This window comes from Mobula hypostoma, chromosome 25 (genome assembly GCF_963921235.1).
Source record: "Mobula hypostoma chromosome 25, sMobHyp1.1, whole genome shotgun sequence".
Taxonomy (NCBI): Eukaryota; Metazoa; Chordata; class Chondrichthyes; order Myliobatiformes; family Myliobatidae; genus Mobula; species Mobula hypostoma.
In genome coordinates this window covers 8,639,059-8,666,395 of record NC_086121.1, presented here as the reverse complement: position 1 = coordinate 8,666,395, position 27,337 = coordinate 8,639,059, and the positions used below count along the sequence as shown (strand labels likewise).

General features: G+C 43.4%; 1 protein-coding gene across 3 annotated transcripts in view; it reads left to right on the top strand.

Moving 5' to 3' along the window:
- Positions 1 to 27,337, top strand: part of LOC134337831 (uncharacterized) — a 42,325-nt gene that overhangs the window by 9,384 nt on the left and 5,604 nt on the right. For 2 of the 3 annotated variants that reach the window (XM_063033128.1, XM_063033127.1), the window contains exons 3-7: positions 4,251 to 4,313; positions 7,165 to 7,244; positions 9,294 to 9,424; positions 10,898 to 10,964; positions 12,436 to 12,556. In XM_063033128.1, coding sequence (XP_062889198.1) covers positions 4,251 to 4,313; positions 7,165 to 7,244; positions 9,294 to 9,424; positions 10,898 to 10,964; positions 12,436 to 12,556 — 462 coding nt within the window. Of the gene's footprint in view, positions 1 to 3,065; positions 3,143 to 4,250; positions 4,314 to 7,164; positions 7,245 to 9,293; positions 9,425 to 10,897; positions 10,965 to 12,435; positions 12,557 to 27,337 lie in introns of all 3 variants that reach the window. The other variant, XM_063033129.1, reaches the window with a different exon arrangement.

Here is a 27,337-nt window from a genome sequence, read left to right as displayed (position 1 = left end):
GGAGAAGGAAAGGCAGAAACCCCCATTATACTTCGAGTAGAATTAAACTCAATAATCCACTGTCCCCCTGCTCTTCATCTGCCTCACACAGGGCCCAAATGCCTGCTCTCCCTTAAAAACTCACCAGGGCCCCAGTTCCCACTCTCCCTAGGAACTCACCAAGGAGGCGGTTGCCATTTTCCCTTGGAACTCAGCAGGATCTCTGGAAAATCTGTTATGTTCTGTACTGATTAACATCTTAGAGATGCAAAAAAATACAGAAGCATAAACGCTATCACAGCACCAGCGACCTGCGTACAACTCACACCGCTGTCTGCGAGGAGCTTGCATGTTCTCCGTGACCACGTGGGCTTCCTCCGGATGATCCAGTTTCCTCTCGCATTCCCTGGATGTGCCGGTTTGTCGGCTACTTGGGCTCGTTGGGCCAGAAGGACCCGTCATTGTGCTGTATCTCTAAATAAATAAATATATCTTAAAAGAAATGTCAGCTTTTTAGTGGGATAGTGGAGAAAAGCCTGTAAAATCTGCCACTCCAGCGCCATTGAAGAACTGAGTGTTGGATGAATGCGGTTTGCTGTACTTTTTCGAGGGTGTGACCTCTAGAGCCTAGATCCTGGGATTAGACAGGGCTGCTTTTTATCGATGGGGTTAAACCTAAATGGCAGAGCAGACTTGATGGGCCGAATGGCCTAAAGTTGCTCCTATGTCTTATGGTCTAAACAGCCTCCTTTAGTGTCAGTGTCTGACTGTGCCCTGGTGTTGTCAGCAGCAGAAAAGGAGCTGTGAACACGGAGCTGTGCCTGTCTTGGGAGGCGGCCAAGACTGGAAGAGCTTGTCACCTGAGGGAGACACTGTTAGAATCCACTGAGCTTGTCTCAGGGTGCCCTCTCTAAACGTGGGCTGCTGGATTCACGGGTGCTAAACCCCATTTTCTTCAGCAGACGAAGAATTGATATAAAACTGAGGCATTCTTGTCATTTGCATTGGAAAGAACAGTTCAAAGCATAATGACTGGGGAAATTTTACTTCGAGCTCACCCCATCCTTCGCTGAAGAGGGGTCAGAATCAGATTCGGGTTGATTATCACTGACGTACACTCTGAGCGATATAAGACGAAATACGTCGTGCAAAGAGAGAGCGGAATAGTGAGACAGTGTCCATGGCCCGTTCAGAAACCTGATAGCGGAGGAGAAAAAGGTGTTCCTAAAACGTTGAGTGTGTGTCATTCCTGTTCTGATGTGTCAATCCATGGCCTCCTCGTATGCCAAGACGAGGCCACCCTCAGGGTGGAGGAGCAACACCTTGAATTCTGTCTGGGTAACCTCCAACCTGATGGCATGAATATCAATTTCACCTTCCGGTAAAAAATCTCCCCTCCCCTTCCTCTATTTCCCACTCTCACCTTCCCACCTGCCTATCACCTCCCCCTGGGTCCCCTCCTCCTTCCTTCTCTCCCATGGTCCACTCTCCTCTCCTTTCAGATTCCTCCTTCTCCAGCCCTTGACCTTTCCCACCCACCTGGCTTCATCAATCACCTTCCAGCCAGCCCCTTTCCCCTTCCCCCCCCACCTTTTTATTCTGGCATCTTCTCCTTCTCAGTCCTGAAACATCGACTGTTTATTCGTTTCCACAGATGCTGCCTGACCTGCTGAGTTCCTCCAGCATTTTATGTGCGTTGCTTTGGATTTCCAGTATCTATCTGCAGACTTCCCTGTGTGTGTGTGTGTGTGTGTGTCTTCCAGCTCTTGAACCTCCTCCCTGATGGCAGCAATGAGGAGAAGGCATATCCCAGTTGATAGGGGTTCTTAGTGATAGATGCAGCCTTCTTGAGGCATCATTTTTTTGAAGATGTCCTCGAAGCTGGAGAGGCTAGTGGAGCTGGCTGAGTTTACAACACTGCAGCTTTTTCCAATCCTGTGCATTGGTCCCTCCTGTGGTGCAACGAGTTAGAATGCTCTCCACAGCACATCTGTAGAAGTTTGTTAGTCTTTGGTGACATACAATATCTCCTCAAGCTCCTAATGAAATGCAGCCGCTGGTGTGTCGTCTTCGTAATTGCATCGATATCATAAAGAAATGTCTCTTGGTAATATCCATTGATTAGTGGTGGTACCACATTCCTTCAATTCCCATATCCTTTTGCGTTGGTTCACACAGTTACTGACACTGAGCAGAATTACAGGACTGCACATGTTAAAAGGTTCCATCAAATCTGAACATACAAATTAGTGCTTGTTTAAAGAGAGGTCTTTGCCTCCTACGTTACAGTGCAAAAGTTTTGGGAACGTGCATGTATTAGCTAGAGTGCCCTGGACTTTTTCACAGTACTGTGACTGTCAATGTGGAGCAGAGAGCAAGTTTGTAAGTCTGGCAGGAGCAAAAGATGTTGGGAATGGAGAGTTTGGGTGGCCAAGAAGGAGTGCCAGGGCAGGGAGGTGGTGTGGGTACAGACACACCCAGCCCTGAGACACCAGGCAAGATCATTTGATTCCAAACAATTGGTTTATTGATCATTACAGAATGCCTCTTTGGTGCTTCCTGCTCCCTCCCCTCTCCCTTCCCCTTTTCCCAACCATGATTCCCCTCTCCCTGCCCCTTCCCACTCTCAGTCCACAATAGAGACCCATGTCAGAATCAGGTTTATCATCACTCACATATGTCATGAGATTTGATTTTTTTTTGTGCGGCAGCAGTACAGTGCTCCCTGGCTATATATATATATATATATACATACAGAAGCCTTTAGCACAGTACTGTACATGGTGCTTATAATTATACAGTCTATTTTAGAACTTTGCTTTTGAAGAGACTTTGTCCTTTAATCTTGGCTTCTTACTGTTTTTCTTTGGTTTTCCTGCCACTCGTGTTTCTTGGTTGAGCAGCAGACAGAGAGAGACACCCGACACACATCCAATCCAGCCTGGAATTAGTTGGGGTTGCAGCCGTTCACCCATTGAAAAGGAGATGACTGGTTCCCTGCATTGTGGCTTCCTCTAGTAATAGGGACAGGATCAAGAGTGCAGGAGGGATAGTTGATTTAGCTTCTACTGCCATTTATTTTTCAGTGCCATCCAATGAGACGCCAATGCCCAGGATTGGAAAAGCCTATAGGAAGTTGTGATCACAGCCTAGTCCATTACAGGTGAATCCTTTCCCCGTCACTGAGTACATTTCCAAAGAGTGCTGCCACGAGAAGGCAGCATCTATCATCAAAAGCCCCCTCTAGCCAGGCCATGCTTTCTTGTCGCTTCTACCCTTGGGCCGGAGTTACAGAACCCTCGGGTCCCACACCACCAGGCTCAGGAACAGTTATTACCCTGCAACCACCAGGCTCCTGAACCGATGTGGATAACTTCACTCACCTCAACACTGAACTGATTCCACATCAAAGACTCACTTTCAAGGTCTCCTTACAAATCGTGTTCTCACTATTTTTTTTTACAAAATTTGCACAGTTTGCCTTTTGCGCATTGGAAATACATTTATTGTATATCCTTATGTTCCTGTAAATGCCAGCAAGAAAATGAGTCTCAGGGTTGTATATGGTGACCACATACCTATTTGTGTATTAAATTTTACTTTGACCAACACGTCAGTGTTGCTTTAGCCAAACGGTGGTGAATCTACGGAATTCATTGCCACAGGCAGCTGTGGAGGCCAAGTCATTGATTTCACTTTAGGCAGAGGTTGATAGGTTCTTGATTAGTCAGGGGATGAAAAGTTATGGGAAGAAGGCAGGAGAATGGGGTTGAGATGGAAATGGATCAGCCAGGATGAAGTAGCAGAGCAGACTCGATGGGCCAAATGGCCCAATCTGCTCCTATGCCTTGCGGTTAATGGTATCCTTTCCCCTACAAGCCTGCCACCAGTACACAACAGCTGGCAAAACAAGCCCCCTTCTTCCCAGCCGCCCACACACAGACAGCCTCCAACTGCAGAACAGGCCTCCAGCCTCAAGGCCTGAAGGCTTTGGTCATTGGGTTTTGACCTCCAGACCTCCAATCAACCTTTAGGCTTTGAACTTCAGTATTGTCCCCTAGACTAACCGATGATGGGATCCCAAACTTCAGGCTCGAGCCCCTGACCTGGCTGAGGAAAGAATCATAGAGTTGGGTGATAAATTTCCAGATTGGGAGATCAGAATGTTTGGTCAGAAGTTTACAGAGACTTTTGAATGTTCGTTTGCTTTTTAGTTCTGCATAAAGTTATGACATTTGTTTACAATGTCACAAAGTTCTATTTACTTCCAGCCAGGTCCTGTTGGTGCTGCTCGTGACTGTCTTTCTTTTCCCACAGATGTTTGTACTTGCTCGGTAAGTTGAATAGTTGGTACAATGCATGACCCTATTGAAAACGCTCAGTTCAGTCCCTGCTCAGTGTTTCACACTCTCGGGAAGGACACTGGGAGGAGAGATAACCCAATTGGCCTTTTGCCAGGCTCCATTTTATGGGTCAAGGGGTATTACTGGAGAGAAAGGCCATTTGGCCCATCATTTTACACTACCTCTTTGGTGGAGCTTTCCAATGAATCACTCTCCCAACTACAACTCATTCTAAGTAAAGAAAGATTTTTCTCTTGATCTCCCCATCTCATTCAGAACGTAGAAAATAAAACACTACAGATCCTTCAGCCCACAACTTTTAACCAACTCTAAGATCAATCTAACCCTTCCTTTCCACATAGCCCTCCAGTCTTCTATCATCTATGTGTATCTTAAATGTCCCTAATGTATCTATCTCTACTAACATCTCTGGCAGTGTGTTCCATGCATCCACCATTCTCTGTGTAAAAAAAAAACAAAAAAAAAACTTTACCTCTGACACTGGTCCAACTATACTTTCCTCCAGTCACCTTAAAATTATGACCCCTTGTTTGCATTTCTGCCTTGGGAAAAATTCTCTGGCTGTCCAATCTTTCTATGCCTCTTATCGTCTTGTTCACCTTTATCTAGTCATCTCTCATCCTCCTTTGCTCCAAAGAGAATAGCCCTTACTCAACTGTTCCTCATAAGACATGCTGTCTAGTCCAGGCAGCATCCTGGTAAATCTCTGCACCCTCTCTTAAACTTCCACATCCTTCCTACAATGAGGCAACCAGAACTGAACACAATAGTCCAAGTGTGGTCCAACCAGAGTTTTGTAGAGCTGCAACATTATCTCGTGGCTCTTGAATTCAGACACCAACTAATGAAGGCCAATACACCATTTGCCTTCTTAACAACCCAGTCAGCTTGATATGGAAACTTTGAGGGATCTATGGACATGGACCCCAAGATCCCTCACTTCCTCCACACAACTAAAAATCCTTCCATTAACCTTGTACTCTGCCTTTTAAGTTTGACCATCTAAAGTGAAACACTTCACACTTTCAACCTCTGGCTGCCACTACTCACTGGATGTTATCATCTTTGCAAGACATTGGAACTTACAGGCTGCACAGAATCTTGAGCGGTCCAATCAGTGAGATCATGGTTCTTCCCTTTGCCCACCGTAGACCCAGGTTTCTTTGTATCTTTGACTAAGAATGATTTCCCTATCTCAGAAAAAACAGCCACGGCACAGATGCAGTACTCGGTTCCAAACATCAAGTAGTTGGTTTACCTTCATCTTGAACCTCTAACTTGCTTTCCTGTTATGGCACAGAAGGAGGCCATTCAGTCCTTCAAGTCCATGCTGATAAAGCAATCCCATTTCCTCCTAGAATTTCTCTATGACCTATTCTCTACCACGTGCCCATCAATCTTTGATTCTTTTACCATGTACCCACACTTGGGCTATTTTACAGTGCTCATAGTTAAATGACAATAAATTTGACTTGACTTGAAATGAGAGAATGTGGAACATCTCCATAAACAGCAGCCAATGCCAGGATTGCATCGGGTCACTGAGTCCCAGCTGTCGTGTTTGCCAAGAGTTGGACTGCTCCTGTTTTCAGGTGATCAAACATCACAGAGGGTTTCCAGAGTTGGGTAATAGTACATGGACATCAGTAATAGTGTGACACAGTTATCTGTTGTACCTATGCAAACTGGGGCTCAGAACTCCAAATAACAACTTGGAGAAACACTTGAGGGTGCCACGGTAGTGTGGCGGTTATTGTGATGTTATTACAGCTCGGGGCGTTGGAGTTCGGGGTTCAATTCCAATGTCATCTGTAAGAAGTCTGTACATCCTCCCCGTGCAATGCATGGATTTCCCCGGATGCTCCAGTTTCCTCTCACTGTCCAAAGACAAGGTAGATTAATTGGTCATTGTAAATTGTCCTATGATGAGGCCAGGGTTGAAAAGGTGAGTTGCTGGGTGATGCGTCTCTAAGTCAATAAAAGAGGGCATTTTTGCTAGTTTGTTGTTTTTCCTGTTATTTACAGAGACTTTTGCTGTGTAACACACGGTAAATAGCAGTCATACTAACTTGAAAGGCACATGCTACGATCAGCGCCAGCAGCATTTATTCTGAATAAAATTCAAACTGGATTATACAGGGGCTGACCCACATTGCAAATGATCTGACCTGCAGAAATCTGACTTTACACAAATTCTCCCAGTCCTTTATAAAGTGTTTTCAAGTTTGTGATAATAATTGTACAGTGTATTCTCAGTGGCCACTATGAGGTATCTCCTACACAGCTACACGTCAGTGCAAATATCTAATCAGCCAATCATTTGGCAGCACCTCAAAGCATAAAAACATGCAGACATGGTCAAGAGGTTCAATTGTTGTTCAGACCAAACATCAGACAGACTGGGGAAGAAATGTGAACTAAGTGACTTTGACTGTGGAATGATTGTTGGTGCCAGAAAGGATGGTTTGAGTATCTCAGAAACACTCATCTCCTGGGATTTTCACACACAACAGTGTAGAGTTTACAGGGAATGGTGTGAAAAGGGAAAAAAACATCCAGTGAGTGACAGTTCTGTAAGCAAAAGCACCTCATTAATGAGAGAGGTCAGAGGAGAGTGGTCAGACTGGTTCAAGCTGACAGGAAGGTGACAGTAACTCAAATAACCACACGTTACAACAGTGGTGTGCAGAAGAGCATCTCTGAATGCCCAATAAGTCAAACCTTGAAGTAGATGGGTTGTAGCAGCAGAAGACCACAAACATAAGCTCAGTGGCCATGTTATTAGGTATAGGAGCTCTTAATCGTACGACTTCTCTTCCAGACCAAGGTCATCACGATATTGTGACCAGCCCCTTCTCTACAACCTGACCACGTTCATTATCTTCACTTTCATCATGACAGGTAGGAGACTGCTGTCTTTTAGCATTCACTTTGCAAAATGCAGTGATTAAAAAGCACCTCTGTAGTGTTCCCCCTCCCAAATATGTATTTGTCAACATAGACAACCCCGAGATTCATTTTCTTGTGGGCATTCACAGTTAATACAAAGAAGCACAATAGAACCAATGAAAACTGCACACAGGACGGGCAAGCAACCAGTGTGTAAAAGACGACTGCAAATACAGAAAGAAAAATCAATTAATAAATAAGCAATAGATATCTAGAAAATGAGATGAAGAATCCTTGAAAGTGAGTCTATAGGTTGTGGGAACAATGTAGTGTTTGGTTGAGTGAATGTTTCCACACTGTTTCAGTAGCCTGATGGTTGTAGGGTAATAGCTGTTCCTGAACCCATTGAGGTGGCATCTGTAGGAGGAGAGGAACTGTTGACGCTTCATCAGGACCCTCGTGGAGGGTTTTGGCTTGAGCCATCGACGATTTCATTCCTCCCAGAGATGCTGCTCGACCTTCTGAGTTCCACAACCTATGGACTCGTGCTCTGAATTTTATTTATTTGTATTGCCAACTTTATTTTTTTTTTGTATTTGCACATAGTTTGTTTGTCGGTCTCTGTGTGTAGTTTTTTGTTGATTTTATTGTATTTCTTTGTTCTACTGTGAATACCTGCAAGAAAATGAATCTCAGGGTAGTATATGTTGACAAATGCGTATTTTGATAATAAATTTACTTTGAACTTTTGAGTTCCTCCAGGAGATTGCTGCTCCAGATTGAAGCATCTGCAGTCTCGTGTGTAACTAGTCATCATCATCATTTGCCATGTCATGTGATGTGGGTGACCATGGTCCCATGACTATGACTGTTCTTGGCAAATTTTTTCTACAGAAGTGGTTTGCCATTGTCACCTCCTGGGCAGTGTCTTTACAGGGGCCCCAGCCAATATCAGTACTCTTCAGAGATTGTCTGCCTGGGTCAGTGGTCACGTAACCAGGGCTTGTGATGCTTGTGTATCCAATGGATTGTTTAAAACTGATTGATTGGCACTTTAGAAGAATCAGAGGTGACTTGGTTGGATCAGAAGGCCTGGTGAAATCCTCCTCTTCCTAATGTATGTGAAGGCAGCTTATCTGGTATCAAAGCATGAACCTGTGCTAGGTGGCCTGGTAGCATCATGGTTAGCACAACGGTTTTTAGCACCAGTGACATGGGTTCAATTCCCGTCCTTGTCTGTAAGGAGTTTGTACATTGACTGCATCTCAATAAATAGATAGATAAATAGATTTCTCCTCAGAAAACTAGTCAAAGGAACTAGACTAAGGAGCTGGTGGTAGACCTGAGGAGGGCTAAGGCACAGTGACCCCTGTTTCCATCCAGGGGGTCAGTGTGGACATGGTGGAGGATTACAAATACCTGGGGATACGAATTGACAATAAACTGGACTGGTCAAAGAACACTGAGGCTGTCTACAAGAAGGGTCAGAGCCGTCTCTATTTCCTGAGGAGACTGAGGTCCTTTAACATCTACCAGACGATGCTGAGGATGTTCTACGAGTCTGGTGGCCAGTGTGATCATGTTTGCTGTTGTGTGCTGGGGCAGTAGACACCAACAGAATCAACAAATTCATCCGTAAGGCCAGTGAAGTTGTGGGGGTGGAACTGGACTCTCTGATGGTGGTGTCTGAAAGAGGATGCTGTCCAGCTGGGAAAATGTCTCCCATCCACTACATAATGTACTGGTTGGGCACAGGAGTACATTCAGCCAGAGACTCATTCCACCGAGATGCAACACAGAGTGTCATAGGAAGTCATTCCTGCCTGTGGCCATCAAACTTTACAACTCCTCCCTTGGAGGGTCAGACACCCTGAGCCAATAGGCTGGTCCTGGACTTATTTCCTGGCATAATTTACATATTACTATTTAATTATTTATGGTGCAACTATAATGAAAATCAATTTCTCTCGGGATCAATAAAGTATGACTATGACTATAAACAAAAGGTTATTACAACAGTGTGTGCACAAACGGATCTAATTCTCATGAAACTCTTTCCAGGGTTCACTATCCTGTTGACATTAATGGACCCAGTTCCTCGTGAGTTGAAAGTGGCTTTTCATGCCTTTGGAGTTGGATCATTTCTACAGGGGGTCATAACCACGGCATTCACCATTGCTGCACCTCAGTGTGTGAGTCTTATCTTCCTCATTTGTGATTGTATATTAAATCGTAACAGTTGGCTAGAAACTCCTGGCCCAGTCAGACATGGTGGAATTGCCATGTTGGTAACCTCCTGGGAAAGCCCCCTGAAAGCAGATCGAGTACAAGAGATGGATGAGCTTGGGTCTGGCTATGTGATCAATTCATCATCTCAGATAAGCAAGTGATATTATCCTTTGTGATCCAATTAGATCAGAAGAGATTTAAAGGGATAGGGTCTAGACATCCTTCAGATTCCCTTTGATTAGTAGGGCACCAAAGTTACAGGAAGAAGGTAAGAGAATAGGACTGAGAGGGGAAATAAAGACTCGATGGGCTGAATGGCCTAGTTTGCTCCAATATCTTTGAAGTAAAAATGGATCCTGTCCCTCCTGTCCACTTCCCCCATCTGATCCCCATATTCCTTTCCAAAAATAAATCATCCTTAGATATCCCCCATGACTAAACCTCTACAATCTACAAGATAAAGAATTCCAAAGGTTTATAACCCTCAAGTGAAAGGAATTTCTCCTCACTGCCAGAATCCATGACTCTCTGTTCATCATCCTCCAGCAAGAGGGAAACTGAGTTGTTTGGGAATCTCAACGAGGCCTCTTCTTCTCAAACTCCAGCTGTGTTCAGGACTATTCCACTCACACCTTTCTACAGGTGGCAAACCTGTGGCACGTGTGCCCTAGATGGCATGCACAAAAATTTAGTTGGCACATGGTGCCACCCCTCAATTCTTTAAACCCCACCCATAATAAAAAGATACATAATGATTATCTTTACTTCCAAATCCTGAGGCAAAGAGACTGAACATGGGGGGGTGGTGGGGATACACTTGACCGGTAAATAAAAATTTATTTATTGAGATAAGAACAAGCCCTTCTGATCCCTCAAGCCATGCTGCCCAGCAATCCCTGGATTTAATCCTAGCCTAGTCACGGGACAATTTACAATGACCAATTGACCTACCAACCGGTACGCCTTTGGACTGTGGGAGGAAACCCACGCGGTCACAAGAGAACAGACAAGCCGCAGTGGAAAATGAAGCGGGGTCACTGGTACTGTAAAACGTTGTACTAACCACTACGCTACACAGTAAGTGAGCCAGAGCTTTTTCCCAGGGCGGAAATGGCGAAAAGCAGGGGGCATAATTTTCTGACTGGAGGAAAGTATAGGTGGAGATGTCAGAGGTAGGTCCTTTGCGCAGAGAGTGATAGATGAGTGGAACGCACTGACAGGCTTGGTGATAGAGGCAGATACATTGGGCGTATTTAAGAGACTCAGATGATATTAAAATGTAGGAGGGAAGGGTTAGATTGATCTTGGGGGAGGTTTAAAGGTTGGCACAACATTGTGGGCTGAAGGGCCTGTACTGTGCTGTAGGGTTTTGTGTTGTGAACAGCAGTTTGATGAGCAGTATTAACTTACAGGGGTTTTATTATGTATCTCGTCAGGTAAACACCACTCCTGAGCTGTACCACCTGTCCCTAGTGCTGTCTGTACTCAGCATGCTCGCCACAGGTTTGTGTTTTTATTATGAAGGAGTTTTTTTCACCCGTATCAGAACTGGCCATTTCTGCTGTATGAGACATCTCATTGACTCCGCTCCTTCTCCATTGGAGCCTGGCCTGCCTCCTACTTCACAACCTTAATTCTCCTCCTTGTGTTCTGATTGGGGATTGGTATGCGCGATGTGGTAATGTAGCAGTTAGCGCTCCGCTTTACAGCACCAGTAATCACTGATGGTCCGGGTTCCTCCCACGTACCAAAGATGTATGGGTTAGGGTTAGCAAGCTGTGGGCGTGCTGTATTAGCCCTAGAGGCATAAGGACATTTGCAGGCTGCCCCCATCATATCATTGGGCTGTGTTGGTCATTGACACAAACTTCAGTGTTTGTTTCGACTTGTGACAAATAAAGCTGATCTTTACCTATTAGACAATGTGTTGGGTTGAGAAATTTCATCTGGACTGTTAACCTCTTTGTTGGTTGGTTGGAGGGAGTTATTTGACCAGCTTTTGGGAATGAGCAACCCCAGACTCTGAGATGAGTTGGAGGCTTCCTACCCCAGTCAGTGGGTGCTTCCCTGTTTTTTCCACACAACCTGCAGACTACCTTACTGAAGTCAAGGCTGATTTATACTTCTGCGTCAAATCGACGCCGTAGGTACGGCGTAGCCGCGAACCCTACATCGTAGCCTGACGTGCACCTCTTCCAAAATGTAACTACGCGTTGCGGCAACGCAGACCGCAACAACTGTGATTGGTCCGCTTGGTAGCATCGCATTTCCTCCTACGCTGCAATAACTTCCCATTGGGCGACTGAAGGGCTGGGAAGGAACTCTGGCTGCAATAGTTTCCATAAAGCTTTACAGATCTTTTGAAATTATGGAGGACACATTTCGCTTTTACGAAAAAAGAGGCTTGCTTGAAACTTGTTTACCCCGAGAAAGACCACCATGACCATGAAGCCTTGCACGGGCAGGTGTGTGCGCGTGTGCGACGTGTCCAAATTGCAGAGCGACGCAGACACACCAACACACAAGTATAAATGATCACAATGCGCGTAGGCCACTTGCGTAGGTTACGGCGTTGAGTTGACGCAGAAGTATAAATCAGCCTTAAGCTGTGGAGGCCACACTTTGCCCGTTCCTTTGGGGGGGGGGGAGTATTCGTTTTTAGCATTCTGATGCCGTCAGACTGCAGAGCTCCTTGTCACCACCTAGGTCTCATTGTGAGTGAAGCACCCATCACTTTATACTGTTTACTTTTTGACTTGTGTCATAAAACCACTTATTATTTGTTAATATATTTGTGGTAATATTACTTTGTGTTGTGGTGTAGTTATGAGTTATACGTATTGTGCAGTGTGCACCTTGGTCCAGAGGAACGCTGTTTCGTTTGGTGATATAAATGTGTATGGTTGAGTGATAACCTTGGGCTTGAATGTGAAAGATTTGCTGATCTTTTTTTAAAAAAAATCTCTTTAAACAGTGTTCGTCATTCTCCTGATCCCATTCTGGCTGGTTAACAGTGTCTACCGAGGAATGCTTCTAAATACAGGATCACGAGCCGGAATTTGCCACAGGCCCGTTGCTGACTGCCCGTGTTTGTGGTACGTTTAACAGAAGTCAGCTCGTATTGTGTGATTAAAAGTGAGTCCCACACCAGGCATGAAGAATGCACTTGGTTGCTGTGCAACAGAAGCTTCTGGAACATTCCACTTCGAGAGCTCACGCGATTCCAGTGGAAGTAACCCAAACTGAGTTATTCGGAAGACTCTGAGTGAATTATTTGTCGGCAATTTATCGGTTGATAGAAGTTGACTGTGGCAGAGTAGTTGCATTTGTGGAATTGTTGGCCACGTATCTGCCACGTCAGGGAATCGAGGCGGTTTCAGATCAATTTAAATTGCTGCAGCGGGTCAACATGAAAGCTTTCGCGCTCAGTCAACAGAACAGGCCTTTGATTCATTGAATAACCATTGGAGCTGTTTAACCCTTTGAGAGCTGATGTTACATGAGGAGACATTCCTACTTGATGTGCCCAGGTAGAGGAGAGCACCACATTTTACCTGCCTTGTCTTCTCAGAACCAAGAGAACGCTGCATTTATATAGTGCCGTTTATGGACTCAGGAAATACCAAAGTATTATAAGAGCATGAGAGATAGGAGCAGAATGAGGCCATCTGGCCCATCTAGTCTGCCTGCCATTTTATCATGGCTGATCCATTTCCCTCTCAGCCCCAGTATGCTGCCTTCTCCCTGTATCCCTTCATGCCCTGACTAATCAAAAATCTATCAACCTCGGCCTCAAATATACCCAACTGACTTGGCCTCCACAGCCACCTGTGGCAACGAATTCCACTCTTGGGCTAAAAAAAATTCCTGCTCATCCCCATTCCAAATGGACGTCCCTCTATTCTGAGGCTGTGTCCTCTGGTCTTAGACTACCCTGCCAAAGGAAACATCGTCTCCACATCCACTCTATCTAGGCCTTTCAATATCCGATAGGATTCGATAGGATTACCCTGCCCCCCCCCACCCCGCCATTCTTCTAAATTCCAGCGAGTACAGGCCAAGAGTTATCAAATGCTCCTCATACATTAACTCTTTCATTCCCAGGATCATTCTTGTAAATCTCCTCCTATGACCCTCTCCAGTTCCAGCACATCCCTTTTTATAGATATGGGGCCCAAAACTGCTCACAATTTCTCCAAATGTGGTCTAGCCAGTGCCTTATAAATCCACAGCATTACATCCTTGCTTTTATATTGTAGTCCTCTCAAAATCAATGCTAACATTGCAGTTTTCTTACTGCTGACTCATTCTGCAAGTTAACCTTCAGGGAATCCTGCACTAGGACTCCCAAGTTCCCTTGCACCTACAATTTCTGAATTTGCTTCCTGTTTAGAAAATAGTCTCTGCCTTTATACCTTCAGCCAATCAAATACAACTTGCTTTAAAGCTACCTCTATGTATGATCAAATGTTTGCTTATTCACTCTAACATGTCATGAGACTCGGTATTTTAGTGGACAATGTGCTTGTGGTGTGAAAAGGGACATTGCCCTATTTTAAAGGATCCTTATTATCAGAAGTTAGTGGTGTTGAAAAAGAAACACGAACTCATGATAGACTCATCTCTCAGTGGGGCAATATAGAATCATAGATTCATTACAGCAAAGTAACCGGTCCTTTAGCCCAACTCTTCCATACTGACCGGAATGCCCATGTATGGGACAGTATAACTTGGCACCGCTTATTGAAGGTTATCCAGACTTCCAATTGCTGAACTCTGGAATTCCTTTATATCTCATAGAGCATCACAGGCCCTTCAGCCCACAATGTTGTGATAACCCTTTAACCTATCAAAGAACAATGTAACCCTTCCCTTCCACGTAGCTCTCTGTTTTTCTATCATCCATGTGCCTATCTAAGAGTCTCTTAAATGTCGCTAATGTATCTGGTTCTACCACCAACCCCAGCAGGCATAGGCTCGTTGGACTGTAAGGGCCTGTTACCTTCAATGTTCCCTCTAAGGTGCGCGCACGTCTTTTGCTACGAGCGCACAAATGAATATAAACTGCACACAAAAGGTCATCACGCTCTACCTTGTTGGCATGTTTAGTATATTTCACGATCATACACAACCACATTTCCTTTTCCGGTTTCTGATGCAGACAGTGTTTGCAACGTGGAGTTTGCGATGATTTGTCTGCAGATTTTAGAACTGGCTTATTTTTACTGTTTTTATTGAAGAAATTATTCAGTGTGCACTTGTTGTCACCAGGCAAAAAATTGCACAGCACAAGATTTTTGCCCACACAAATTAGAGGGAACATTGGTTACCGTGCTGTATCTCTAAATTAAATATTTTTTGTGACTGTGAATGAAATCACCAGAGAGACACTGAAGCTGGTGAATATACAAGTCTTTGTTCAGCCAAACATGGAGGAATCATACTGGAGACACCCTTGGAAGAAGAAGCCTTCTAAACTCAAAGTACATCCCTTTTATACCCTTAAGATCAATGGTAACGCAATATGGTTACAATGACATTGTTTTCTTCAATACTTTGAGTTAACAATGCTTCATTTAAATTGCATATTATTTTCAAGTGCTTAAATCCTCACACCAACATTCCAGACATGCTAGATTGAATGTTAATCACTATTGTCTCTCTGGTTGCATTCATGCATATGCAGACATCTCAGCTGAATGGGTGTTTCCAGGTTTGCAATCAATTCCAGTCTGCAGCTCCAGGAGGACCATTGTTCAAAACTGCATTTAAAATTCAATCTACAATCCATACTCAGATCTGGAGGTTGGTTGCCGTTGAAATTAATAGTTGCTGTATACTATAACTCCAGAATATGCCCTAACAATTTGCTAAAAATCACCAGCAGTAAACTTTAACTCAAAGCCTGACAACACATTGATCAATTCCTGCTGCTGTCGGGAAGGAGTTTGCACATTCTCCCTGCAATGGCTGAGTTTCCTCCCACATTCCAAAGCAGAACTGATAGATAGATAGACATACTTTATTGATCCTGAGGGAAATTGGATTTCGTTACAGTTGCACCAACCAACTGAGGAGGGTTGGTGAACTGGCACCGAAAGCATAGCAGCACTTGCGGGCTGCCCCTAGCACACCCTAGACTGTGTTGGCTGTTGATACAAATGACACATTTCACTGTGTTTTGACGTACATGTGACATGTAGTTAATCTTCCATCATTAAGGTGTTGAGCCCTGGTGTTTTTCTGAACTAGAGGTTCTTCTGAAGACAAGGATGAGGCATAAAGCTTGCTGCTTATGGCTGTTTATTGAGTATTACCAGAGCAAAGCAGAAAGAAAGAAAAAGACAACAAAGAAATTGTGGTCGTTCTATATTGAAAACTAGCTCAGACTAGAAAGATGACAAGACATTCCATGATAACAAATACCCAGGTTCAAGTGGTGTGATACCTGCTACAGAACGACTAAGAAGCTTCTCAAAAAATACAGAAGCAGTTATACTACAATTAGTGGAAAATTCACTGAATATTTACACGTGTAGATGATTACATAAAAATATAAGCAAGCATAGAAAAGATTAAGCTATGAGAAGAAAACGAATTACACTCGAAATCCAACACATGAAACAATGCTCCATCTAGTGATCGAAACAAAAACTCAACAAGCATTCAATTATTCTGTTTATATTTTTAGGTCTCAATTTACCATGGGTGCCATCTGCTCTCCCAAGCAGATTCAAACTACCATTCTTCAAATTCCAGCTTAGGCAGGATCCAAAGCCAAACCACAAAAGAAGAAATAATAATAATTTTAAAAATAAGCAATAGATATCGAGAACATGAGATGAAGAGACCTTGAAAGTGAGTCAATAGGTTGTGGGAACAGTTCAGTGATGGGGCAAGTGAAGTTATCCCTCCCGATTGAGTGGTAGTAACTGTTCCTGAATCTGGTGGTGTGAGTCCTGAGACTCCTGTACCTTCTTCCTAATGGCAGCAGAGAGCCTGACCTGGGCGGTGAGACCCCCTGATGATGGATACTGCCTTCCTGTGACAACACTCTGTGTAGATGTGCTCGATAGTGGTGAGGGCTTTACCTGTGAGGGACAGGGCCACCTACTTTTTGCAGGCATTGATGTTTCCATACCAGGTCATAACACAAGCAGTCAATATACTCTCCACTTGCCCAGTAGGTTAGACGTTCTTGAAGTCTGTGTGGATGAAAGCAATTGGACTTCAGCCCCTTGGTACATGGGTCATAGAAACTGAGGATGGGACGGCGGTGGAAATTCCACCCTCCGCATGGGACCTAGAGTTTGTTGCCTCCCTGTGTCAGGGTTAAGAACAGTCCTTCAGGGCTGAATTGGAAAGGGAAATATTCAGTTATCATGGTCAAAATGGGATTAGACAATAGGTGCAGGAGTAGACCATTCGGCCCCTCGAGCCAGCACCGCCATTTACTGTGATCATGGCTGATCATCCACAATCAGTATCCAGTTTCTGCCTTATGCCCATAACCTTTGTTTCCGCTATCTTTAAGAGCTCTATCCATCTCTTTCTTGAAAGCATCCACAGCCTTCTGGGGCAGAGCATTCCATACATCCACAACTCTCTGGGTGAAAAAGTTTTTGCTCAACTCCATTCTAAATGACCTAAACTCTGGCCTCTGGTTCTGGACTCACCCATCAGCGGGAACATGCTTCCTGCCTCCAGCGTGTCCAATCCCTTAATAATCTTATATGTTTCAATCAGATCCCCTCTCATCCTTCTAAATTCCAGTGTATACAAGCCCAGTCGCTCCAATCTTTCAACATATGACAGTCCCGCCATCCCGGGAATTAACCTTGTGAACCTCCGCTGCACTCTCTCGATAGCAAGGACAATTGTGACTATGGAAGTGGTTCATTTGAAGGAATCTGAGCAGCTAATAAGTTCCAAATTAAGAAACAGAACCACAAAAGTGAGAATCCCTGAATTACCATTTGAGCCATGTCCAAATTGGCTCGAGGTTAATTAAATCAGAGTTGAACATATGGGCCAAAGATTGGTGTGGGAGAAATGGATATCAACTCATGGGGCATCGGCACTAATAATGGGGAAAATGTTCTGTTTGGCTGCGGTCAATCTCCAGGCAAATCAAATAACTCAGGCTAAAAATAAATTCAGATTTCAGCAGAGTACAAGGACAGAGAGAAGAGAGAAACTAGAATGCAAGAGTGAAACAAAAAGTATGTAGAAAGGAGTAAAAATAACAGGCATTAATAGAAATTCCTCACTAATAAAGACTGCAGAAATTATAATGGGAATAAGGAAGTGGTAGAGGAATTAAACATTGTCTTCATAAAAGGCAGGAAACCTGTGAACTGGATAACTAAGGACTAGAAGAAATACACTGAATAATAAAAGATGGTTAGTAACACAGAAAGCCAATTAAATCCCAGGACCCTGTGACCCATGTTCTGAGGTTCTGATGGTGAAGGCCACAACAACAGGAAATGCACTGGCTGGTATCTTCCTGAACTCCAAATATTCCCATTGTTTCCCCACACCTGAAGTAGCATTTGTAATCTCACTACCTGAGAGAGGGATAGAAAAAAATAGGCAACTACAGACTTGCAAGTCTGACATTAGTAAACATTTGTTTATACGTAAGAAGGCATCTACAAGGCACCACAGTAGCAAAGGCATTAGAGTTCAGAGTTCAATTCCAATGTCATCTGTAAGGAGTCTACATCCTCCCTGTGGAATGCATGGGTTTTCTCCGGGTGCTCTGGTTTCCTCCCACAGTCCAAAGACGTATTGGTTAGTAGGTTGATCGGTCATTGTAAATTGTCCCGTGATTAGGCGAGGGGTTAAATTGGGGGTTGCTGGGTGGTGTGGTTGGAAGGGTCTACTCTGTGTTGTATCTCTTGAGAGAAGGATAGAAAAAATAGGCAACTACAGACCTGCTGGTCTGACATTAGTAAATATTCATTAAGAGGTAGGTGGGCATTTACGAGGGCGGCATGGTAGGGTAGCAGCTAGCACAATGCTATTACAGCTTGGGGCGTTCGAGTTTGGAGTTCAATTCCAGCGTTGTCTGTAAGGAAGTTTCTATGTTCTTCCCGTGAGCGTGGGTGTGTGTTTCCTCCCACAGTCTAAAGACGTACGGGTTGGTAGGTTAATTGGTCATTGTAAATTGTCCCCAGATTAGGCGAGGGTTAAATCGGGGGTTGCTGGGCAGTGCGGCTTTTTGTTCCAGAAGGGCCTATTCTGCACTGCATCTCTCAGTAAATAAATAAACAGTCAAAACAAATAAATAAATGCTGGAAAAAAAACATAGTAATACACACAGAAATGCTGAAAGAACTTAGCAGGCCAGGCAGCATCTATGGAAGCTAGTAAGCAGTCAGTTTTGGCTTTGAGACCCTTCATCAGGACTCCTGGGCCGAAACTTTGACTGTGTACTCTGGCCTGCTGAGTGCCTCCAGCATTTTGTGTGTGTTACTTTAATCTATAGCATCTGCAGAGTTTCTCCTGTGTCTGAATCAAGAGTAATGAAGATCATTAATAACAAAGAGCCAACTAAATCCCAGGACTTGAGCCATGTCTTGTGGTTTTGAAGGCATTGGCTACGGCAATAGTGAATGCATTAACTGTTTTCTTCCAAAACTCCAACTACTCCAATTGGTTCTATACATTGGATGTATCAGTGATAACTTCACTACGTGAGAGAGGCGTGGGGATAAAATAAGCAACCACAGACCTGCCAGTGTGACATTAATAAAATATTAATTTCATGCTCAGAGGGCATCTAAAATTAGTACTGCATAGTCAACATGGTCTAGGGAAATTACATCTGATGAAACTAAGATTTTTTAAAAGGAAGAGGTTACAAAATTGTTTTCAGATCTGGTCACCTCATTATAGGAAGCTTTAGAGAGGGTGCAGAGGGGATTTCCTGGGATAATACATGGACAGGAGACCATGTCTTTTAAAGATAGGTTGAGCGAGCCAGGGCTTTTCTCTTTTAAGTGAAGGAGGATGAGAGGTGGCTTGATGAAGATCAAGATGATAAGTGGCATAGGTCAAATGGATAGCCGAAGACGTTTTCTCCCCAGGGCTGAAAAGGCTAATGCAAGGGGTCATAATTTTAAGACAACAAAGTATGGGGGGGGGGGTTGTCAGAGGTAAGTTCTTTACACAGAGAGTGGTGAGTGTGTGGAACCCAGGGGTGGCAGATCCATACGGGGCATTTAAGAAACTCTTAGATAGCCCTTACTTTTTATATCCTCCATGTGCCTATCTAATAGAGGAGGGTTAGACTGATTTTAGGGTAGGTTAAAGGCTGAAGGATCCATACCGTACTCTAATGTTCTATGTTCTAAGTATCCAAATACCCCGTACATGAAGGGGAACTATCGGCTAGGTTGTGCTGCTGATTGTTTACACAAATGACACATTTGCTTTATGCTTGGATGTACCTGTGAAAAATAAATCTGAATCTGGAATATTATGTGCATGTCTGGTCTGCCAAAGGAGAAAAGGATGCAAGAGGGTGGTGAATCTGTTGAATTCTTTGTCATGGACAGCTGTGGAGGCCAAGTCATTGGGTATATTCAAAGCAGAGGGTGATAGGTTCTTGTTTAGTCAGGGCATCAAAGGTTACAAGGAGAAGGCAAATGGGGTTGGGAGGGTTAATAAATCAGATGATAGAATGACAGAGCAGATTTGATGGGCTGAATGGCCTAATGCTGCTCTTATGTCTTGTGGGCAAGGGTCTACAGGAGTGTAATGAAGCTTCCTTGAATGGTTCCTGGGTTGATGTTGCATAGTGAGATTAAGCAGATTAGGCCAACACATCATTGTTAAGAATGAGACTTGATCTCATTCAAACAAACATAATTGTTGGTAGTGCAGGAAACCGACAGAGGTAAACTCTCAGCCATGACTATATTGAATGTAACAGGAGGAACAAGGGGCTGACTGAAAACCATATTTGTTTTTTTAAATTTCTTATGTAAATCCTGATAATGGGGCAGCTACAAGATTGTGCAGAATAATACTTACACTATCTTCATGGAGGAACTCAGCATTAGGGTCAGAATGGAGAAGAAACAGTTGACACTTTGGGCTGAGACCCTTTATTCCTTTCCACAGATGCTGCCTGACTTGCTGAGTTCTTCCAGCATGTTGCTCAAGATTTCCAACATCTGCAGAATCTTTTGTGTTTATTATCTTTATAACACTGCTGTTTCCTTGAGGTAACTTAGTTTTGATTCAGCGGCAGAATGTCAGGGTTTTCATGCTGTATTTCAGCTGTGTAGTATTTTCTCCTGCTCTTCTCTTATTCTGAGGTTGGGATGTGTCACATTGCTCAGTGATATTCTGCCCCTCAATCTCCAGTGCTGAAAACGTGAAGATAACTGGCGTCAGCAAAATGAGTTGAACGTCTGGGGGAATTGGGAGGTGTGAAGAGGCAAGAATCTCCAGTAACTTCAACATACATTGCAAGAAAGGCAACACGTCCGGTTTACACTCAGTGGCCAGTTTATTAGCTAAAGGAAGTATCTTAGTGTCTTCTGCTGCTGTAGCCCATCAACTTCAAGGTTCAACATGTTGTATGTTCAGAGATGCTCTTCTGAACATCACTGTTGCAACGTGTGGTTATTTCAGTTACTTTTGTCTTCCTGTCAGCTTGAACCAGTTTGGCCATTCCCCTCTGACTTTTCTCATTAACGAGGTGTTTTTGCCCACAGAACTGCTGCTCACTCAACGTTTTACTTTTGTTTTTCAAAGATTCCAAGTCAAAGTACATTTATTATCAAAGTAGGTATAAATTATGTCACCTTGAGATTTGTCTGCTTACAGGCAGCCATGAAACAAGACACCCAAAAGAAGCCAATTAAAAGAAAGACCGACACCTAATATGCAGAGAAAAGAAACACAAATCATATAAAAAATACGAGCAAGCAACAGCATTCCGAACCAAATTAAGTCCACAGACCCAAATCCCTGGAGCAGCCAGAGATGGTCCGAAGCCTACCATTCTGTAGAGACTGTTGTGCATGAAAGTCCCAAGAGACCAGCAGTGTCTGAGATACTCAAACCACCCTGTCTGGCACCAACAATCATTCCACAGTCTAAGTCACTTAGATCGCTTTTCTTCCCCTTTCTGATTTTGGTCTGAACAACAACTGAACCTCTTGACCATGTCTGCATGCTTTCATGCATAGAGGTGCTGCCACACGATTGGCTGATCATATATTTGCATTAATGAGCAGGTGGACCTAAGTGGCCATTGATTGTAAACATCAGCGCACAGCCAAGGTGATGATCGTCAGTTTGGGAGATCAAGGTTTCAAGCAGGTGTACCTAATAAACTGGCCACTGAATATATGTAATAATCACAAGGTGCGAGACCTCTACTGCATTAAATCCCTTGAGATGGCAAACAAGACACCAAGCTAATGGATTTATTTATAAATAGGAGAACCTATAGCAGTATCCAATAACTTGAAAATTGATTGAATTGCTTTTGAAGCCTTTTGCACTGCCATAAATCTTTTCCTCCGGGCTGGAGATTCCTGTCAATCTTTGCTGATCCTCAGTAAATGTCAACAATAGATCGGTGCTGCCCTCGCTGACGTGTTGTAACATCAACGAGACAGTCAGCCAAACTCCATTCAGAAATGACATGAGAGTCAGGGTATAACCTCCCAGCTCCCTGGTTTCATTGCAGACTCAATGGCATGACATAGTGAATAAGGAGTGAAACTGAAAAGCAACAAAATACAGTACAATTATCGTGTTGTTTCATGCACACAAGTTAACATACATGGGAAAAGAAGAACTTAGTTAAGTTTCCTGCAGGTAAATATAAAATTCCGACAAGTAAGTACTGCAGGTAAATAGTATGTGTAAACCATTGGCATCTATGTTGGTGTCTAATAAACCCCAAAATGGCATTCTATTTCAGCAAAATCTTATTGATACCTTTAAATAATCTCCTAAACGATATAACATCACTTACAAGAAATGCCTCTGCTGGGGAAACAGTAGGGTGGCTTTAGATAGAAATTGCTTTCACTCCTAATGTTATCCTCTGACCTACTGCCAGCCAATGTGTTTTCCTATTTAGTATGTCCTGACTGCACAGATGAGAATCTGCTCATTAAGATAAAAGCTGAATGTGCTTAATCACATAGTGAAAATAAACCAATTGCCCGAAAGGCAGAAAAAGATCTTTGCTTTCAGACGGAAAGTTTCCAAATCGTAAGTGTTTGTATAGGGCTGACATTGTCCTGGACTCCATTAGTGGCAGAGTCGTCTTGCAGTTAGCATAGTGCTTAACAGTGCCAGTGATGACCAGTGGGGTTCAATTCCTGGTGCAGTCTGTAAGGAGTTTGTACGTTTTCCCTATGACCGCATGGATTTCCTCCAATTTCCTCTGACATTTCAAAGACGTATGGGTTCGGGTTAGTAATTTGTGGGCTGCTATGTTAGCATTGGAAGTTGACAACACTTGTTCAAAAGTTCAAAGTAAATTTATTATCGATATAGGTATATCTCACCCTATACTACCCTGAAATCCATTTTCTTGTGGGCATTCATAGCAGATAAAAAGAAATACAATTCTTGTAAAATGGCATCCAATTTATTTGCCAAAGCAGAACATGAACTTTTCCCTATTTTAATGATTCCAGACTCCTTTCTTAACACATGCAGCTCATAACCACTTATGCCAATACAACAGTTAAAAGCAGGGAAACTCAACTTCTCAGAATGCTTGCTTTTCTAATGAGGTCATTGTTGGTGTGCTGGCTGGTGGCATCAGCATTGGACTTCGAGGTAAGTGGTCCCAAGTTTGGATCCACCCAGCTCCTTGCCCATGCTGGGTTGAGAGTTGAGCTACCCCTCGGGCTCATAGAAAACAGACAAAATGCCAAGGAAGCAGCGAGGTTGTGGGCCGATGTGCCACAAGGCATGGAGATAAATAATATTGTTGGTGTCGGTCATACTGCACAGGAATGGGACCTCACACTTTCCTGGTATTGGTCCAATGGCAAATACGTTAGCTTTGTTCGTCACATTACATTGAAAAATACAGTGAAATGCTGTCCGAGGATGTGTTGGGGGCAGCCCACAAGTCTTTATGTGTAATTTTCATTGATTCCATTGTATTTATTTTTATCTACTATGAATGCCCACAAAGAAATGAATTTCAGTGTAGATATACATGCCTTGACTGACACCAAGATCTCACACTGACAAGTGGCCATATTAATCCCATCTCCCAGCATGAGATTCAAGTGTACGTGTAGACAACTGAACTGGTTTGACAATTGAATGGCTTGCTGAGCCAATTTGGGTGTTGTAGAACAATTTACCTTTCCTCTCACTAATTAGTTGTGAAAGGGTTTCACTTTCCTCTGCCAAGTAGTTTTGACAGAAGGTCCATTATCACAGGTGAAGAGTGAATGCAATATTTCAGCCATTTTTTAATCCCACAAACATTTGGTCCTTCAGTTATTTGCAGAAAGTTAACAGTTGTGTTTTGTTTTCGATGAGATTGGCTTCTTAAGCAACACACACAAACAGTAGGTGAGGCAGCATCTATGGAAGGGAATAAACAATCGATGTTTCAGGCCAAGAACCTTCCCCAGGACTGAGAAGGGGGAAGATGCCAGAATAAAAAGTTGGGCGAAGGGGAAGGAGGCTAGCTGGAGGGTGATGGGTGAAGACAGGTGGGTGGGAAAGGTCAGGGGCTGGAGAAAAAGGAATCTGATAGGAGAATGGACTGTAGGAGAAAGGGAAGGGGACCCAGAGGGAAGTAATAGGCAGGCCAGAAGAGGTAAAAGGTCAGAGTGGGGAACGGAGGAGGGGGTGGGTAATTTTTTTAACCGGAAGGGGATGCCATCAGGTTGGTGGCCACCCAGGTGGAATATAAAGTGTTGCTCTTCCATCCTGAGAGTGGCCTCACCTTGGCACAAGAGGAATTTTACACCATTTTCTCATCACCAAACAGGTTGTGGGGCAGCACATTCGCGCAACACTTTACAACACTGGCTGCAAGATCATGGTTCGATTCTTGCTGTTGTCTGTAAGGAGTCTGTATGTTCTCCACGTGACCACATGGGTTTCCTTCCACATCCCAAAGATGTATGGGCTAATGTCAGCACGTTGTCAATATGGTATGTTTGCATCAGCAACTGCCCTGGAAATCCCCGTTGATTTGATTCAACGCAAGTGACGCGTTTCACTGTATGTTTTGATGTATGTGTAACAAATTTAAAAAACATCTTTATCATTTCATTGACAGCCACAGACATCTGCATGTGCAGTTACATCCATGTACTACCTATTGAATCAAACTTTCATAGGCAAATTTATACAGAAATTCATAAGTAACAGTGTCAAATATACACACTATTTTTGCCACAATACAAAAGCTACTCTTTTATATTTTGATTCAAAATATTTTGTAGTTGTACTGCAAACACCCACATAGAATGTAATATTCACAAAGGTTAGCATCCCCTTGTGGGGAAAATGGCCCAAAACTTCCACCAAAGCATCACTTCTGTGAGGAACTGGCAGTTTATGTAACCATGTAGAAATTCAGAGACTCATGTACATGGAAACCGTGATTTCCCAGTCTGATGATCATCATCTTGGCTGTGCTCTGATGTTTACACACAGAGGCCACTTAGATACACCAGCTTATTAATACAAATATCTAATCGGCCCACCACATGGCAGCAACTTAATGCATAAAAGCAGGCAGACATGGTTAAGAGGTTCATTTGTTGTTCAGACCCAACACTAGGATGGGTAAGAAATGTGATTTAAGTGAGATCAACTGTGGGATGATTGCTGGTGCCAGATGGGGTGGTTTAAGTATCTCAGAAACTGCTGATCTCTTGTGATTTTCATGTCTGGAGTTCACAGAGAATAGTATGAAAATCAAAAAAAAAAAAAAAATCCAGTGAGTGGTAGTCCCCTGGGTGAAAATGTCTTGTTAATGAGAAGCCAGACTGGTTCAAGCTGACAGAAAGGTGATAGTAACTCAACCACATGATACATCAGTGCTGTGTAGAAGAGCATCTCTGAATGCACAGGTTGACCTTGCAGTAGACGGGTTCAGCAGCAGACGATCACAAACATGCACTCAGTGGCCACTTTATTTGATGTACAAGAGATACCTAATACTGGGTGTGTTTCAGCGGGACCACAAATTTGAAGCTTCCCAGCTTGATTGCTGAACCAGTTACTATTTTAGACTCGACACAGGAACATTTTAAATAGGAATGCTGAGACCTGATGAAGGGTCTCAGTCCAAACTGTTGACTGTTCATTCCTCTCCACAGATGCTGCCCAACCTGTTGAGTTTCTCCAGCATTTTGTGTGTTTTTCTCTGGTTTCCAGCACCTGCAGAATCTCATTTACTAATTTAAAGTTTTGATACCACCACCGTCAAATTTCTCAGGAGAATATTAGGAAAGTCAATGCAACCCAAAAAATATATCTTCACAAAAATAGTGCTTAAATAAGACCACAAGACACAGGAGAAGAATTAGGCCACTTGGCCCACCAAGACTGCTCTGCCTCTTTCCCTCATGTCCCTTTGTCTACTCTTCTATCAGATTCCTTCTTCAGCCCTTTATCTTTTCCCACAGATCATCTCCCAGCTTCACTTCCTCTCCCCACCCCCCAGTTCACCCTCCTTCTCCACCACCTAGCTTCACCTGTCAGCTCCTTCCCCATATCATCCTGGCTTCTGCACCCTCCCCTGCTTCCAGTCCTGATGAAGGGCTTCAGCCTGAAATGTCAACTATTTATTCCTCTCTAGAGATGCTGCCGGACTTGCTGAGTTCCTCCAGCAGTTTGTGTTACTTTGAAATTAAACTACAGTTGACTATTACTAGTTTGAACAGAAATATTCAAGAATAAACTCTTCCTCAGGCTTCCATCCAGGTACAGGTTTCAATTTTAACTGATTTTTCGATGACAAACTGCCATCTTCATCAGGGATGATGCCTGGGAAGGTCTAGTCCGGTGATATTTATAACCTTCATTTTTGTTAAAATTCTTTCCCTCTAGTTTTACTTCAGTGGCTTTCTTCACCAGTCAGGTTTTCACTGTTCCATAATTGCATTTCAGTTCTACTTAAAGCGAGACCTTCATTTTTGTTAAAATTCTTTTCCTCTAGTTTTAACTTCAGTGGCTTTCATCACCAGGCGGACCCAAAAACTATTGGTGCAGCACAGTAATTTTGTGCTGAAGTCAATCCTATTGCCATTGTGAATGCAATGACAGGACGCACTGTGGAAACCCGCAATAAGGAGTGGTATCTGTTTCGGTCAACTAAAGAAATTGGCAGTAACAGAAAATTGCATTCGTAATGGCCATAGAATTGACTTCGACAACACTAAACTACTATGCCGTGCCAATAGGCTTTGGGATCACCTGGTTAAGGAAGCCATTGAAATAAAACTAGAGGAAAAGAATTTTAATAAAGATGAAGGTCTTGCTCCAAGTAAGAACTGGAATTCGATTGTAAACAAGGTGGGACAGCAGAAACCTAATTGGAAGAGGACTAACCAATCAGGAGGGATGGGTGACAAGGGTATAAGTACCACTGGACTAGACATGCGTCATCCCTAATGAAGATGGCAGTTTGTCATCAAAGCGTTGGTTAAAATCGATACCTGTACCCGGCTGGAAACCCAAGAAGAGTTTATTCATCACATATGCCAGGAAAGCTCAAGATCCTTTTTCAGAAATATTCAAGGTTTGCTGCTAATTCAACTGGTGATGTGACTTCACCAGCTTTCAGTGCAGTTATAATCAGCAAGACTTTGCCTAACATATTGTTGCAAACACTAAGAAGACACGCTAGC